Below are 15,820 nucleotides of genomic sequence, written 5' to 3'. Positions count from 1 at the left end.
CACAGACACTCAGTAACACACGAACAAACACACATGCACATCACGCTGGTACCAGTCGGGATACACACGTCCAGACACTGACACACGTACAGACACACAAACCGCACCCTGCACACAGAAATATGGACGAGACTGAGTGGGATTCGAACCAACGACTGACTTGGGACTGACTGAGTATACGGTGTTTGAATATTGTCGCTCTTATCCCCGCGGCCACTCTACTCGCTTGGCAGTCGGAGGAAAATTCTTAAATATAAAGATTAAACTATGCGAATATTCATACATTTTAAATTTGAAGTATGACTTGAGACGAATTTAATTATTTTGGTACTGAAACTGTCCGGCCTTTCTTGATGCCAAACAGCCTACATACATAAGTCATTTGCAATGCACACACTGTTCCTGAAAATTCAATGTGTTATCTTCATACAAAAGAAAAGACTGTTGAAATCAGTGTGTTCACCGTCTCAAGTGTGTTTGTGTTTTGTTCTCACAAAGAATGAACTTGATAATTGCAATACTGAAATGATTCACTGGATGCTGGGACGGTCATTGACTGATTTGTTTTGTTTTTGTTGTGATTTTTGTCGTCTTCTTCGGCTAGGACAGTATGTTTCAACTAGTAATTAAGCACATAAATCAGTATCTGCCAGTGTGTGAGTATGTGCCACGGCCGGTGTGTGTGTGTGTCAGTCAGCCTTGTGTGCCATGCACGGTGCCGTTTGCCGTGTGTGTGTGTGTGTCACCGTGAGTCAGTGTACTAGTGCGTGCCGGTGTGGGCAGTGTGTGTGTACTGTGTGTGTGTGTGTTTGTGTGTGTGTGTCACAGTGTGTGTGTGCCGGTGTGGGCAGGGCCGTGTGTGTGTGTCCGACACTGACTCCTGTGTGTGTGTGTGTGTCCAGCGGCATGAGGCTGACAGTGTGTGCGCCGGTGTGTGTGTTCTTCAGTATCAGTCACGGTGTTCAGTGTGTGTGTGTGTGTTTGCGCGTTGAGTTGATTAGTTAGATTATAATGCGATCTTGATTGTGTGTAAAGATATTATTTTGTGTGAGCTGTACTGATTTTTCACTTTTTCTTATATGCCCCCCCAAGAAGGACCGAGATTTAACCTTGAACCTTCATTTTGGCGGTTATGGTAACTGATATTGTTCTTTGTAACTCAGTGACACTGATAGGAACTTTTATTTTCACCTGTAGTGGTTGAGAGTTACTGTCAGACAAAGTTCCTACGTGACAGTTTGTTGGCAAGTCTATGAACTTCATGATGAAGGCTGCATGGGTTGTGAGCAAACGCGAAGAAAGGGATACCACCCATGTTTCAGCCTAGGACTGCGCAGAAGTTATTTGCCCTCGACACTCTCGGCGCTGTTCAATCACGTGACCTTTTGCTGACGTCACGGTAAATAAAGCCACGGGCTGAGCATCAACAGTGGTGAGGTTCCAGCTTTCAAGAGTTTGTGTCGAGGACTGTTTCAGTAAATTGTCTTCTGCTGCAGCCACAGTCGCGTTCAGCATCTTCAATGGCTTCTCAGAAGCCAACACAGGAAGGCGACTTAAACGGTAAATGGTTCCTGTCATCATTAGCTATGAACACAGGTGGTACAGAGCTGAATAATGGCAGTGATGGCCATCTTTGTTGTGGTCGTTGTGTTGTCGTATCATCTCTCTCTCTCTCTCTCTCTCTCTCTCTCTCTCTCTCTCTCTCTCTCTCTCTCTCTCTCTCTCTCTCTCTCTCTCTCTCACATTTGTACGATTGTGTTTGAGATGGTGTTCCCTGTTCCCGTCCTTTTGTGTGTTTTGCCCTTTTGGTCGAGCGCGGATGCTATTGTTTGGCACAGTGTTTACAATTTCGCCCCTACTATTTTAAGTAGGTGCACAGCTCCAGTTTCTAAAAGGAAGAATCCAAAGTGGTCAGAATAGTTATACGAGATGTTGTTGACAGAGAAAAGATCATAACTATGCCAGCTTTTGTGTTAAGTGATGTGTTCAGAGCATTCAGTAAGTATACAATAAATACCTGTATACATGTGTCTCAGTGCATCACATTCCTGCACACTTTCTTTCCTAGAATTGAAGAGCTCACTGGAATTGTAAGAATTTGAGAGTGGGGAATTAACACTTTCGGCAGCATATCTTTTTAATGGGCAGTATACTATAGCTGTCTGGTAATGATGCCTGCATTTTAAAATCCTAACCTCTGACTATTTCATGAGGTGTCATAGTGTACGTCTGTCCGAGTCGTTAATTACCCACAAAGTCAGTGTGTATATTATACGGTTGACTGGTTATGTAGTTCTTCTGTGAAATAAAAAGTTCTCTCAATCTGATTCTGAGCATAAAAGTGGGCTACAGGGGATATCCACCTCTCCCGATGACCTTTCTGTGGTTGGAAGGCAATGGCACATGCATCAGTGGTTCTGACAAGAAAAGATAATGGGCAGGTGTGCTTAGAAAGAGCTTAAGGAATGAACTTCCATGGCGTAACTGACTCCGTTTTGTCCCCCATGCATGGCTTGTGACGTCAATCAGAAGAGGTTGATACTTGTTTCATTGTAAATAAGAATTGATATTGACAGTGACAGCATTAGTGTCATTGTGGTATTGTAAGGGTGATTTTGTCTAAAATAAATATATCTACTTAAATGAATGCTTAAATATTCGCCGTAATGGCTTGAGATTTACTGGCCGATGTGAATGCGTGATATATTGTGTAAAAAAATTCCATCTCACACGGCAGAAATTAATATGTAAAGCGCTTAGAGAACGTTAAGCGCTATATAAATCTCCCATATAAAATCAGTTGCTGCTACATGTAGCTACTATTTTTGCCCTGAGCAGAGGAGAATACACAGGATGAGAATATTCCTTTTCGTTACAAAATTATATTTGGTAGAGCTACTACTAATACTAGAAGCTAGATTATTACATGCACAGCATTATTCTTACCCATATAACATTTAAGAGTAGAAGAACTTTACAAGTTGCTGTTGCAGACAACTTTTGTCCTAAAGAGTTTGGAGTGCATTTGCAGAGAGTAGTTTAAAGTTCAATTGTTGTGTATTTATCTGCTACTGACTTACACTTTCAGAATGCTGCTTTTTAATTCAACGACACTTTAATTTTTAAATTCCTGTATCACTGTTGAAACTGTTGTTGTGCTAAGATTAACTAGCAAAAATCCTATCCTGCAGCCTTCCGTTGTGTTGTGTTTTCAAATAAATGTTGGAGAGTCAGTGCAGCAGGGTTGTTTGATCATGGTGTTAGTGTTAGGTCGGTGCGTGTTGACAGCAGATAGATAAATTCCTCACTCAATTGAGACAGTTGTCAAAATTCAAATGATGAATTATTAAATGTCAAGGTATCCTTAGACAGTATTTTAATTTAAAAAATGAGGGATAATCACACCCCTTCCGTGTTGTTCTCAGGCTCCTGTCTTTGGTCATGGGCGCATACTTTTTTGATTTGAAGCATCCAATAGTTTTGACACGATCACAATGTAGGTGTAGGGGGTCTTTTTACCATCATTTTCCTAAAATCCTACCAAGCTGACAAAGTCGGGATATTTGGACCTATACATATTTTCAATCCAGGTCAAACTAACCTTTTGTTCTCTGAGGCTGGGTACATCAAGCCTCTCAGTATTTATTTATAAAAACCTTTTTGCATATATATATATGAGCCTGTGACAAAAGGTCGTTGACAATCAGGACTGAAAGTGACAAATTCCAAAATGGATTTAAAGTGTTCAGTTTGTGCTTGTTTTAAGTTGTGTCCTTTGGCTATCTGGAAACATGTGTTAAAAGATACTTTGAGCAACACTTGACATGATTTTATCAGTTGTTAGTCGAATAATTTGAGATTGTTGGTTGTGACACAAGACAAACTAGTTCACAAAATCTAAACAACGAAGTGACTGTGGTAAGATGAACAAAGTTAAAAAACAAAGGAATACTGTACTTACCAATACAAGAATCTTGTATTGGTGAGTACAGTATTCCTTTGTTTTTTAACTTAGTTCACAAAAATTAATGGCAAAAACATTTCCAAAGTTTAAAACAACAGTTAAAACTTACTGAAACAAAGGTATATAACTATCCCTGTTCAAATTCATCCAAGATTGTCGAAATATATTGTGTTTATATGATGTAATAATATGTCCACTGTGACAACCAACACTCACACATCTTGATTATTTCCACTCGCATCAAATAGAACACCAAAACTGACCTCAGTTTTTTTTTATATGTCAAATACCTTTATTTCCTTCAATCAACACACAAAATAATTGTCATAACATGACACCATGAACATGGGTACACATTTGTGCTGTTGGTTGTCGCTAAGGGGTCTTACAGAATTTAAAAAAATTCCAAAACTCCAAAAAACAATTGGAAGTGTGTGGGTTAGCCATCAATTTGGAATTTTTATTTTTTTTGGAAACTCAACAAAATATTATTTTGTAACCTTTCCCGCGCCTGTAGTGAGTGACATTCCTTGGTATTATTAATACAACGTTCAAAGAAAGTTAAAAAACAAAGGAATACTGTACTCACCAATACAAGAACGAGACAAGACGGTACGAATTTTCGCTTATGGAAGCTTCATCAGGAAAAACAACACAAAAGACAACAAAAAGCAGAAATTGTTTTAAAATTTTTTTCAAAGAAAGGGTAAACCCTGTTCAGTATCATGTCAACTTGCTAAAATAAGAAATGTGAATATAAAGCAGTGGCTGAAGGTTGAGAGGGAAGAGAATAAAAGACAGCAATTGAACTGTACTCACCACTAAACGTCCATTTACGGTAGTGGCGAGTACAGTTCAATTGCTCTCTGTTATTAAAATAAAAAACCTGAGTTTAATAATGTTCACTTCATGGTGTATGTGTGGCTGGTGGATTTGGACAACTTTTCCCGCATAGACGAATATCAAACCACTGAAAATGTCGACTTCAGAATTAGAGTGCATCTTTCAAACACCATCTTCTCTGTATGAATCCTTCGTCAATATGTACTGCCAACTTCACAAAAAGTTTTCGAGACAAGATCGGTTCAAGGCTGCACAGGCCGAGTGGATTGCTGCAAAGAAATCTGGCTGTGTTTGACGCCATGGAAAAGGAAATCACGACGACAGTCGACCCGGACACCCAGAGGAATAAGTTCCGTGATTTCTTCACAGTAAAGAAAACGACTACTGCCAATCAGCCGAGTGCTGGTAGGTTTTCTCTTCCAATCCCACTCGTCAACAGACCATCAACATCCTTGAGTCAAAGACATTTGATGGCCACCAGGTGAGACCAGTGAAGGTGCCATGCACAACTACGGTCCCTGGACTCCAATGGTACAACGACTACGAGAATGTCAAGAGATACTTCAAGGTGGGCATCTCCACAGTGTATTCCACCCCAGCCCTTGCCAAGATTGACAAGGAGTGGCAGCTATTCTCAAAGCACATTGACAAGCGCCACTACTCTGTCATCTTTAAGAAGTGTGGTGAACGTGCCTGCAGCCACTGCTTCCAACATCCCATCGAGTGCAGAGATGTGCTGGATGCACTTCCGACGCCTGAGAAGGGTGCGCTGTTCAATGCTCCAACGCCATCAGCAGATGACAGCCACTTCAAGACATACCTGGAGCTGAAGACAGCGGGCCCAGACACTGCCTACACAACATCACTGGGAGTTGGTGGTGTGACTGGCCGCTGCACTTAGCCAGGCTGCTGCTGGGTCTTCGGCTCTGCTGCAGATGGAAATTGACACGTGGCAAGCGTGAGTCTGACCGTGACATCGGCGGTACTCCACCAGCCAAAAAGACCAAATACTACACCACCTGCAGAGTTTGTAATAAAACCTTTTCCCAGCCCACACTACCTCAACAAGCATAAGACAGAAACTGGACATAAAAAGCAGTAGCAAGCGATTCCATTTTTTTTTGTTTTTGTTCTGTTGATTCCAATTTTTTTGTTGGAGTTTTGAAATGTTTTTAATTTTGTAAGACCCCTAAACAGGAATGGACATATTCTGATAAATGAAATGTGCAAGATTTGGATGTAAAACATCAGATATATCTCTGTAGCAGCTAACACACAAAGAGAATATATTTATACTTTTTTTTTTTTAAATAACATCCAGATTCACAGACATCAACATGTTGTCATATATATGTATCTCTCATGGGTATATTCAAAACAACAAACGAACACAAAAATAGTAAAGCTTTTGTGAAAACATTTTATTTTCTTTGCAAATGCACAAGGGTATACCGAACGACCTTTTGTCACAGGCTCATATATATTCTGTAATGTTATAGTGTTCAGGGTTTCATTTACTAGTGCACCTTCATCTCAAAATGTCCCATTGGAATTGCCTTCAGTGCGTCAAAGGGCGCACTGAGATAACGTACCACTGCGCCACCCCATGCACACTTTTGACGGGAGTACAATGTTCGGAATGAGCTTGGCAAAAACGCGCGCCAAGCCGAGCAACTTGCGAGTTTGTAAAATGCAATGTGATTTGCTTTTAAAATGTAATTCATTAGTATTCAACCAATTCTGCGAACTATCTGTGCTTGCGCGATTACCTCTGTGGAAACTGTCAACAGAAGCAATATCGATCGAAACACAGACAAACACACGCACACATGTACACTAACCGGATAAACTGGCAATCGTATGGCACTAAATATCACTCTTGCATCTTTCGACAACAGCATTTTCGGACCGCATGCTAGTGCGTTTTGCCTTCGACTATGTCATGTCCCATCAGAATTTGGTTGAGGGGGACAAATGTCCCATTGTCTTTTTCTTCCAGGCTAAACCCTGAGTGTTACTTGCAGATTCCTGGGTGGAGCTTCAAATCCAGCAACATGCAGGGGCTGGAACGGAACCCACTATTGAGACGCCGCATCCTTCCATCTACAATGGGAACCTTGAGAAGTTGCTAATAGAGGCTCAACGTGAATCACGCACACCATCGCATGCCAACAGCAAGGAATCCTCTGCAAGAGGGAGGTAGGCAAGAGGCGTTTTATTATTATTATTGTGTGAGCTCTTTTGAGTGCCTGTGGTCTGTTCTAAAAGTAGTTACAACAAGCGTATCATAGTAGTTAAAAATTAAATGGATGCGGCATGAAATACTGACTGTAATAGGCAGTATGTAATGAAAACTCGTGAGAGTTCGATTCTGCTAGCACTTGCTTTGAGTTTGAAGGCATGTCCTGTTTAAACTTAAACAACTTCACCATGAATGGAATTGGTCAGAATATTTTAGCATGGGTTCACAACACAATTTTGGGGAAAGGGGTCTGAATTGTCTCAGGGAAAGGGGTCTGAATTGTCTCAGGGAAAGGGGTCTGAATTGTCTCAGGGAAATGGGTCTGAATTGTCTCAGGGAAAGGGGTCTGAATTGTCTCATGCAGGCACTGCATGCATGCAGACTGGTTTCAAGGGAAAATAGTCCAGTGCCAGTTTATATGAGTATTATAATTAATATAAATAATGCAATATTATGAAATGACTTACATGTGCTTTGTGTTTGCTTTCTTTTGATGCCTCAAGTTAATTCGAGCTAAGAGAGAAAATTGCAATTTACATCCATAGATTATTGACAACCTATTACTGACATTTGTGTTATTGTTTGGCAGCCCTAAGAGTCCACACAGTCCTAACACAGAATGGGCAACTGGAGACTGGAGAACAAGACAGGTGGGTGCTTTGATCACAAATATACTCATAGGAAAAAGTTAGGGACCACTTACGCGAACAAACATAGCTTCCAAACCACCAAACAAAATTGAATCAAATTTGTAACATGTTTAATTCATTATCTCTGCGATCCTTTTTCAAAATATGGTGACATTTCATTCACGCATTACGTGTCAACAAGCTCTGAAACAAAATGGGGGTCGAAAACAAAATGTGCAAGTTCTGAACAGTTCAGTAATGGGTGTGTCCGCCGCGTTTTGCGATGCCTTCTGCAGTCCTGTTCCGCATCGAGTTTACCAGCTTCCTGCAGAAGGCCTGAGGAATGGCCTGCCATTCGATTTGCAGGAACTGAAGCAGTTGCTGCAGGTTCCTTGGGGGTGGGTGGTTGTTCCTCACTCGCCTGTCCAGCTCATCCAACAGGTGCTCGATGGGGTTGAAATCAATGCTGCAGGCCGGCCAGTTCATCCTGGTGACACCAGCCTGCTGGATGAAGTTGTTGACCAGCCTCGCTCTGTGAGGTGTCGCGTTATCGTCCTGGAACACAGCCTGCACACCAATCTGGTGTAGAGCGGGTAGAACCAAAGGGGCGACAATCTCATCTCTGTAGCGCTGGCCCGTCAGGTTGCCAACAATGTGGTAGGGGGGGGGGTTCTGTGTCGAAAACTGAAGGCCCCCCACACCATGATGGAGCCCCCGCCGAAGGCCACCCTCTCCTGCACCAGACCGTTGTTGTACCGCTCACCCTGACGCCTCCACACACGAGCCCGACCGTCATGATGGTGCAGATTAAAGCGGGACTCATCGCTGAACAGCACATCGGCCCATTGCTGGCGTGTCCACCTGGCATGGTTGTGACAGAACGCCAAACGAGCCTGGCGATGAGCTGCTGTCAGTCGTGGCCGTACAGCTGGACGACGTGATTGCAGGCCAACTTTGTGCAGGCGTTTGCGGATGGTTTTCGTCCTGACGTTGGTGTTTGTTGCCACCCTCAGCTGTCCCCTGATGATGTTTGCAGTGGTGCCTCGCTGCTGCAGAGCTTGTCTTCTGATGAAGCGATCTTCACGCTGTGTTGTCTTCCTAGGCCGTCCTGACCTGGGCCTCTCCAGAATGCTGTTGGTGGCCTGGAACTTCTGATGCAGCCTGACCACGACAGAATGGGACACTCCTAGTCGTCTGCCCACTTCTCGCTTGCTTACGCTGTCTTGCAGCCATGCGATGGCCCGGGCTTTGTTGAAGGTGTTCACCTTTTGTCTGGGAGGCATAGTGAGAAGATGGTGGCTAGCTGAAAATCGCGGGGCTATAAAGCCTAACTGGTGACAACAGTTCACTCTCAACACATCCTCCCTGCACGTGCATAACGAATTTTTCATCTTTCCCGCCCAGGCTTGCCCACGCGCCAGCATAAAAATGGTCCACTTTTTGCAGTTTGGGAGTTTCTGTCTCGTGCCCTAGCCAGGCCTCCGTGGATCCCGAGCAAGTTTCCTGCTAACACAGCATTGCTCACCCACTGGTGTGTACGGCCTGACAGCCATTTGGTTTTATAAAATTAGGAACAAGGAGTTTGGCACAGATGAAGTCAGCTGGTTTTTTCAAGGGCGGTCCCTAACTTTTGCCGTTCAGTATACATTAATTTTAGTGTAGCAGGTTTTGCATTTGTCGTGATTTTTACCTCAACTGTGTGATTTTTGCACAGATTTTAACAGTGTACTCCTAAGAATTGTAGTAACAGTTTGAGTGGCAAAATCAATCAATGGAATTTTGTGTCTTTGTAATCTGATGTGCAACTGTCTCTGGTCAAAGGAAGTACAATTGTGTGCACCTGCTTTACTGGTCCTTTTGTCAAACCATTTTTATCTTTTAGCTGTAGCACACCTGACCTAGTAGAGTTTTTCACGTGACATGTTAGACTGGAGACTTTGAGGTCCCTGAAGAGAAACAGGGAACATTGAAAAAAGAAAAATACACGTTCGCGGGTTAGGGGGAAGAATTTACCCGATGCTCCCCAGCATGTCGTAAGAGGCGACTAACGGATTCTGTTTCTCCTTTTACCCTTGTTAAGTGTTTCTTGTATAGAATATAGTCAATTTTTGTAAAGATTTTAGTCAAGCAGTATGTAAGAAATGTTAAGTCCTTTGTACTGGAAACTTGCATTCTCCCAGTAAGGTAATGTATTGTACTACGTTGCAAGCCCCCGGAGCAATTTTTTTATTAGTGTTTTTGTGAACAAGAAACAATTGACAAGTGGCTCTATTCCATCTCCCCCCTTTCCCCGTCGCGATATAACCGTCGTGGTTGAAAACGACGTTAAACACCAAATAAAGAAAGAACGTTCAGTCAAACCTGTCTAAAACGGCCACCCACGGCACCAACAAAAAGTGGTCGTTATAGGCAGGTGGTTGCTATGAAAAGGTGAGTTATATAGAAGAAAAACTTGTCGGGGATCCTTACGAGGGTCGCTTTCGAGAGGTGGTCTTAAGGTTAGGTTCGACTGTACTATCACAATGCACATTTTAAACATTTTCATGTTTTTTTGCAGGATCCTGGTACAGATTGGATATGGGACTGGTCAAGTGGGCCAGAGGTTCAGCCCACCGGGTGAGTGTCATTGGGACATTGCATTTTCTTTTCTAAACAAAGGTTGTCTGTTTCTATTGAACGCAAAATTCAGTGTCTGTGTGCCAGCATGTGTCTGTGTGAGAGATGGGCGGGAAAAATCATAATGCAATCAGGTGCCTGCATAAGAGTTTGTGAGAAACATGCTGCCACCTTGTGAGTGTCCATGTGTTTCTTTGAGAACAGGTTCAAAATGTAACCTTTGTACATATTTCCCCATCCTGCACTTGAATAAAAGTTTATTGAAGCCACTGAAGTACATGTATGTATAACAGTTTTTGAGAAACATTTGGCTACCACCGCTCACCAAGACTTCCAGAAGGTCTTCTCATTCCTGGACACACATACAAGTGAATGTAACAAAACTGTGCCGGCTTGTGGCAATGCATCAAGTAACAAAAATTAGATTTCTCGATTTTGGCTGAGTATGTGGTGAGGGTAGAAAATGTTTTGCCCCTGTGGATGGAATATTATATAAATTATGTTAAAGACACAGTAAGCCTCCCGTAAACCATCAGGCCAAAAAAAAAAATAGGTCTGTTTACGGTAACATAGGCCAAAAAAATAGGGTCGGTAGGTCGGGATTTTTTTTTTTTTTTTTTTCTCCAAAAAACCCATATTTTTACGTTGTTTTTTTGGGGTTTTTATTTTTTTTTTCCCAAATGCCAAAAAAAAGTCTAGGGTCGCGCGAAAAAAATAGGGTCGGTCGGGTTACCGTTAACAGACTATTTTTTTTTTTTTGCCTCACAGATACTGTCAGGCTTTTACACACAGTACAAACACCCTTCCATTTGAAAGCTCACAAAGCGGGAACATCCTAGGTGCCCTACATAAAGAGCTAGCAATTTGCAAAGAATTAATTTTGCGGATTGTCTGTCAGACAATCAGACGGTGCTTTGTTGCGCTTAATTCTGACCTAACTTTTGAAATCTAAATAATAAATTGACAGCTTGTTACACAAACATTCTTAAATCATAAAAGAAATCTTTTTTCATCAAGACAAGATCAGAATAATACGAAGTTTTGAAAGTTTAAAAAAGATAGCCCGGAAGCAGGGTCACGCAAGGTCGTGGTTCTCGTAGCAGACGACGCTGCCTGGCGCCAGTTCCTCTGAACCGTTAACCGCCACTGCTCTAGTTTGCAGCCGTTTCAATGTTGCATTTCAGATTCAAAGGTACACAATAACGTGCTATTGCAGATAAGCTTACAGAGATTTGCATTGAAATGACAAATTGGCAGCTAAATTGTGAAAAAAGGGAAACTGGATTACACGGGTTCACAATGGCTCAGAGGTAAGATAAACCACGCAAAAATAAATTCTTTGAAAATTGCTCGCTCTTTACGGAGGGCATCTAGAATGTTCTCAAGCGGTGAGTGTTTAAATGAAATGGTGTTTGTACTGTGTGTAAAAGCCTGACAGTATCTGTGATGGTTTACGGGAGGCTTTCTGTGCCTTTAACATGACTTCAGAAATGTGTCAGATGCATGAATATTTTATTCTGCATTTTTTACCTTATTTGTGTCAAGTAACTCACTGACATGTAAAAATGTTACTGTTTGCAGTGACTGGAGCGAAAAGTTCAGACACCCTGCAGGAAAGTCTCGTCGTCTGCCCCTCAGTGTACCCAAGGCACCCGCTAACAAATCAGGGATCTTCCGCCTGGAGAACTTACCAACTTTGCTTCTGACACACGCAGCCACCTTTTTCCTTGGTGCAGCTTTGTAAGTATACCCTCAGAGTTGGTTGTTAATCTTATTGTGGTCCATCCTTTTCAGATCTCCACAAATGTGACCCTCCACCACGGAATGAGTTACATGTCACCTTTGCATGATTTTCATATTTTTACATTTTCCTAAAGAGTTGTTTATGCTCTATCCAGTGGTGAACCCGTTTTAGAAAAGAGCAAAAACTGTTTGAGTTATAAACCTGTGACTAAGGTGACCCTCACACTGTTACCAGACACTCCCCGGACTTATATTAAGCCTAGCGCAGAACCGCGCGAGGTGACATGCGACTCATTTCGTGGTGGAGGGTCACAACTGTGGTCTACGGTGCACACACACAAAAAGTGTTGGATAAGGCAACCCTGCCAACTCGAGTTTTTTACTGCTGACCCTCAAACTTTTTTTTCCCCACATCAAAACCAAAATTGAGTTTCACAGACAATGGAACGTTTGGCGCTCCATATTCATGAAAAATAAAGCGTTGCAATCCATACCTACTGTACACAAAATTAGAATGAAACTATGTTTCTTGTACATGTTGCCCTCATCCAACATTTGTTTGACTCTAAAGAGGGCGAGTCTGAAGAAAGACGTCAATTTACGGTTGCTATGAAAGGAAATCTGATAAAGCAGGGTTTTGGGGGGGGGGGGGGGGGGGGGGGGGGGGGGGGGGTGGTCCATTGTACTGGGTAAATAATCCCTTTCCATTGAGGATGGATCACCACAATGCAATTACATGAACTCCACAGTTGTTCATAACTACGGTAGTATTATTGCGTATGTTAATGTTCATGTCTCTTTCCTTGCACGGGACTACAACTAGTGGTTGCTGTGTAGTGATCTGATCACAAGTCCATTAAAAAGGCAAAGGAACAATTGACCCATGAAGCTGAGTCAGTATTACAGAAGGGATGGACATTTTGATTTTTTAACCAATGTGTGGTGTGTCAAAACTGTTATTAGTTTACAGTGTTAAGCTTGTTTAAGCATTAAAATGCCAGACCCTACTAAGCTGAAAGTACAATAGCAAATGATACTCAGGATAAGGTGCTGTGATGCACCCAATGTAATCGTGTTATTAGCACATGATAATTATACGTTATTTGTATTTTTGACCAAAATATGACATTTTACACAGATCTAGGTGAACAATGACTATTGAGATCTGTCTAAAATGTCATATTTTGGTTAAAAATACATAACATTTATGTATCGATCGATTTCGGCTAGAATTCCTTTTAGTTTTTATGATTGAACGCACACAAACATGCACTATTTCATAGTCTCGGCTGGCCGCCAAAATATGAAGTTTTGTCAGCCTCTGACGTCACATGGCTCAAAGAGGGGAAATCCAGTGTTCAATCGATACATTAAGTTGTATTTATGTTTGCTGTTGTCCCATTGGGCATGTGTGATGAAAAGTCTGTTACTCAAAAGTTTTGTTTTACAAGGGTTTGCGTATAAATCTTTTTGTTGGGTAGGACGAAGTCTAATTGCCACAATCTGTGGGAACTAACACATCAAAAAGGTCAGTGTATCATACAAAACAAGGAAATCTGGACAAACACACAGAGAGCTCTTTATCTGTAGTTAGTTATAGATTAGTTGATTTTTCACAGTTTTATAGTGTTCTTTTGCTTGTTTTCCTTTTTTGCATTTTCAATGTAACCTCATTCATTTTTGTTTGGCTGTTGCAGTATGTTTATGTACCTGAAGAAGTATTGCCACTGGACTGTAGCTGTTCCATCGGCTCTGGACTGAATGTTTTGGGAAGCTGCACCAAGGCTTGGGACTGCTGATGAGATTCAGACAGACATGTTATTGACTGAGTTTGTGAGGGCTGATTTCATCAGTGACCTTTGATAAAACGAATTACAAGTAACAATAATAATATCTTGGGGAGTTGTGTTGAATTGGTGAATAAGCTGGATTTTATGCTTCAACCTGGACTTGCAATGTGTTTTGCGATTTGTAAAGAATTTCTCATTTTCGCTTCAGAAATGTCTGAACCATACATGTTTGAATTCTTTTTAGAAATCGTCCTGGTTTTACGCACCAATGTTCATACAGTTAAAGATGTCATGGTGACAGTGAATCAGAAATGTTTCTGATTATGTGTACATAAACAATATTATCTGGATGTTTTAACTGCTTGTTTAAGGTTATTAATTTGACAACTGTAGTGAAACTGTGAAATAAAGGCATTGTAACTGTAATTTATTCATCCCCAGAACTGTTTGCTAGCACAGAACAATTAAGATAAAGAACTCTCAATTTGAAAGTAAGGAAGAGGAATCTGTATTGAAAGAAGACGTATCAAGACCAAGGGATTGGACAAGAGCATGACATTTCAATGTTGCATCATTCCTTAACATATGTATGGTGTCCTTCTTTTTAGTGTAGGGAAGAAAACTTGCAATTTTGTTTTCACAGCAAGAGGTAAGAACAGTGTTTCCACTTCCTTGGGCACCATTGAAAACTACAGGCAACAGTTTTTAAAAGCGTCAAATGCTGTCTTGTATGCTATGCTGTCTTGTTGGGCGCCCTGTATTTCTTTCGTGGAAGTAGAAACAAGGTGTTCATGTATGATTGCTATATATATATGTGTGTTTGTGACCATAAAGCATCTTTGCAGACGAAGCAAGGGAGGTAAAAGATGAACGACAGCGTATGTGTGTGTGTGTATGCGTATTCACATGGGCGTCTCCTTAACTCATACACACACATACCTGCTATCCTGTGATGTAAAGAAAAGTTACTGATTCCCGAAAATGTTCAGACTTGTTGATGAGTAAACTTTGTCCAAGGACAGTGGATTTAGACTTTCATTTGTATTGATGTTTTGAGTGTACTGCTAATAAATTCTTGCTTACCAAGGAGCATTATCTTATTGCTGAGACTTTGCTTTGTGTTCTAACTTCCTCTGTGCGAATGGGCCATGTTGTTTGTTCATAAACGCTCAAAATTACACAACCAAGGCAACCTGGATAAATGTAACCAGAAGTAAGAGAGCTAGAAAATCCATGACATGGAACTGGATTAATGATATGGAACTGGATTTACAGCTGAATATGTTTATACTTTCTGTACTACTTATCCGGAAACAAAAGAAAGCTACAGTACACTATACACTAAACACTATGCACACATTGGGTCGTGTACGACCCATACTTCCCAAAGAAGGATTCAACATGAAAGGTATGGGTCGTACACGCCATCCAAATAGGGATACACAATTTGCGGCCTCTTCACAAAGTATGGGTCGTACACGACCCATGCCATCCGAATGAGGATAAACATCGTAAAATTCCTTACGTAATTCCATATGGGTCGTCCACAACCCACATTATCCGGACTGTGTAGTTCAAATTACGTCATCGTTTATTTGTCTGTTTACAAAGATAATCTTTCAAAAGTTGGGCAATGTGAAGGTCGTATGGTGATAGGAGATTACATGAACTCTCAATTAAAAACTTTAAATTGTTTCAGAGATAAAGACGATTTTGTGAGGCTCTGGGTCGTCCACGGAGCACGTACGGTGAAGGTTTAAAGTGCTGACACAACACACTCACACTGCACATGTTAAAGTGTAAACTAAATCATTTGACCTTTGAAAGTAAACACGAAAAACAAAATAAAAAATCCCTTTCCTATTAGTTAGACTGCTTTTTCTTAAAAAAATAAAAGTTAGCAAGCAAACATCACTACTCATTATTTCTGCTCAGTTTTCTCTTTCAATAATCATACCGGTTAGATGTATGTGAAATAGGGGAAGGGCTCCTA

General features: G+C 41.3%; 1 protein-coding gene across 1 annotated transcript; it reads left to right on the top strand.

Moving 5' to 3' along the window:
- The first annotated feature begins 1,381 nt into the window (after positions 1–1,381).
- LOC138982841 (BCL2/adenovirus E1B 19 kDa protein-interacting protein 3-like) lies at positions 1,382–14,927 on the top strand. The gene is made up of 6 exons (XM_070356207.1): positions 1,382–1,560; positions 6,832–7,006; positions 7,639–7,699; positions 10,236–10,294; positions 11,876–12,034; positions 13,735–14,927. The coding sequence occupies exons 1-6, from the start codon at positions 1,521–1,523 to the stop codon at positions 13,796–13,798; spliced, it is 558 nt and encodes a 185-aa protein (XP_070212308.1). The 5' UTR covers positions 1,382–1,520; the 3' UTR covers positions 13,799–14,927.
- Positions 14,928–15,820: the final 893 nt, after the last annotated feature.

Source organism: Littorina saxatilis, linkage group LG12 (genome assembly GCF_037325665.1).
Source record: "Littorina saxatilis isolate snail1 linkage group LG12, US_GU_Lsax_2.0, whole genome shotgun sequence".
In the NCBI taxonomy this organism is placed as follows: Eukaryota; Metazoa; Mollusca; class Gastropoda; order Littorinimorpha; family Littorinidae; genus Littorina; species Littorina saxatilis.
Note: the sequence above shows the minus strand (reverse complement) of the source record. Positions and strands in the feature narration are given on the sequence as shown.

Excerpts from the sequence above, each read along its gene's own strand:
- LOC138982841 (XM_070356207.1), top strand. The coding sequence starts at position 1,521 with ATGGCTTCTCAGAAGCCAACACAGGAAGGCGACTTAAACG. Across the intron at positions 1,561-6,831 it reads ACAGGAAGGCGACTTAAACG|ATTCCTGGGTGGAGCTTCAA; the intron begins GTAAATGGTTCC and ends TGTTACTTGCAG. Across the intron at positions 7,007-7,638 it reads GAATCCTCTGCAAGAGGGAG|CCCTAAGAGTCCACACAGTC; the intron begins GTAGGCAAGAGG and ends ATTGTTTGGCAG.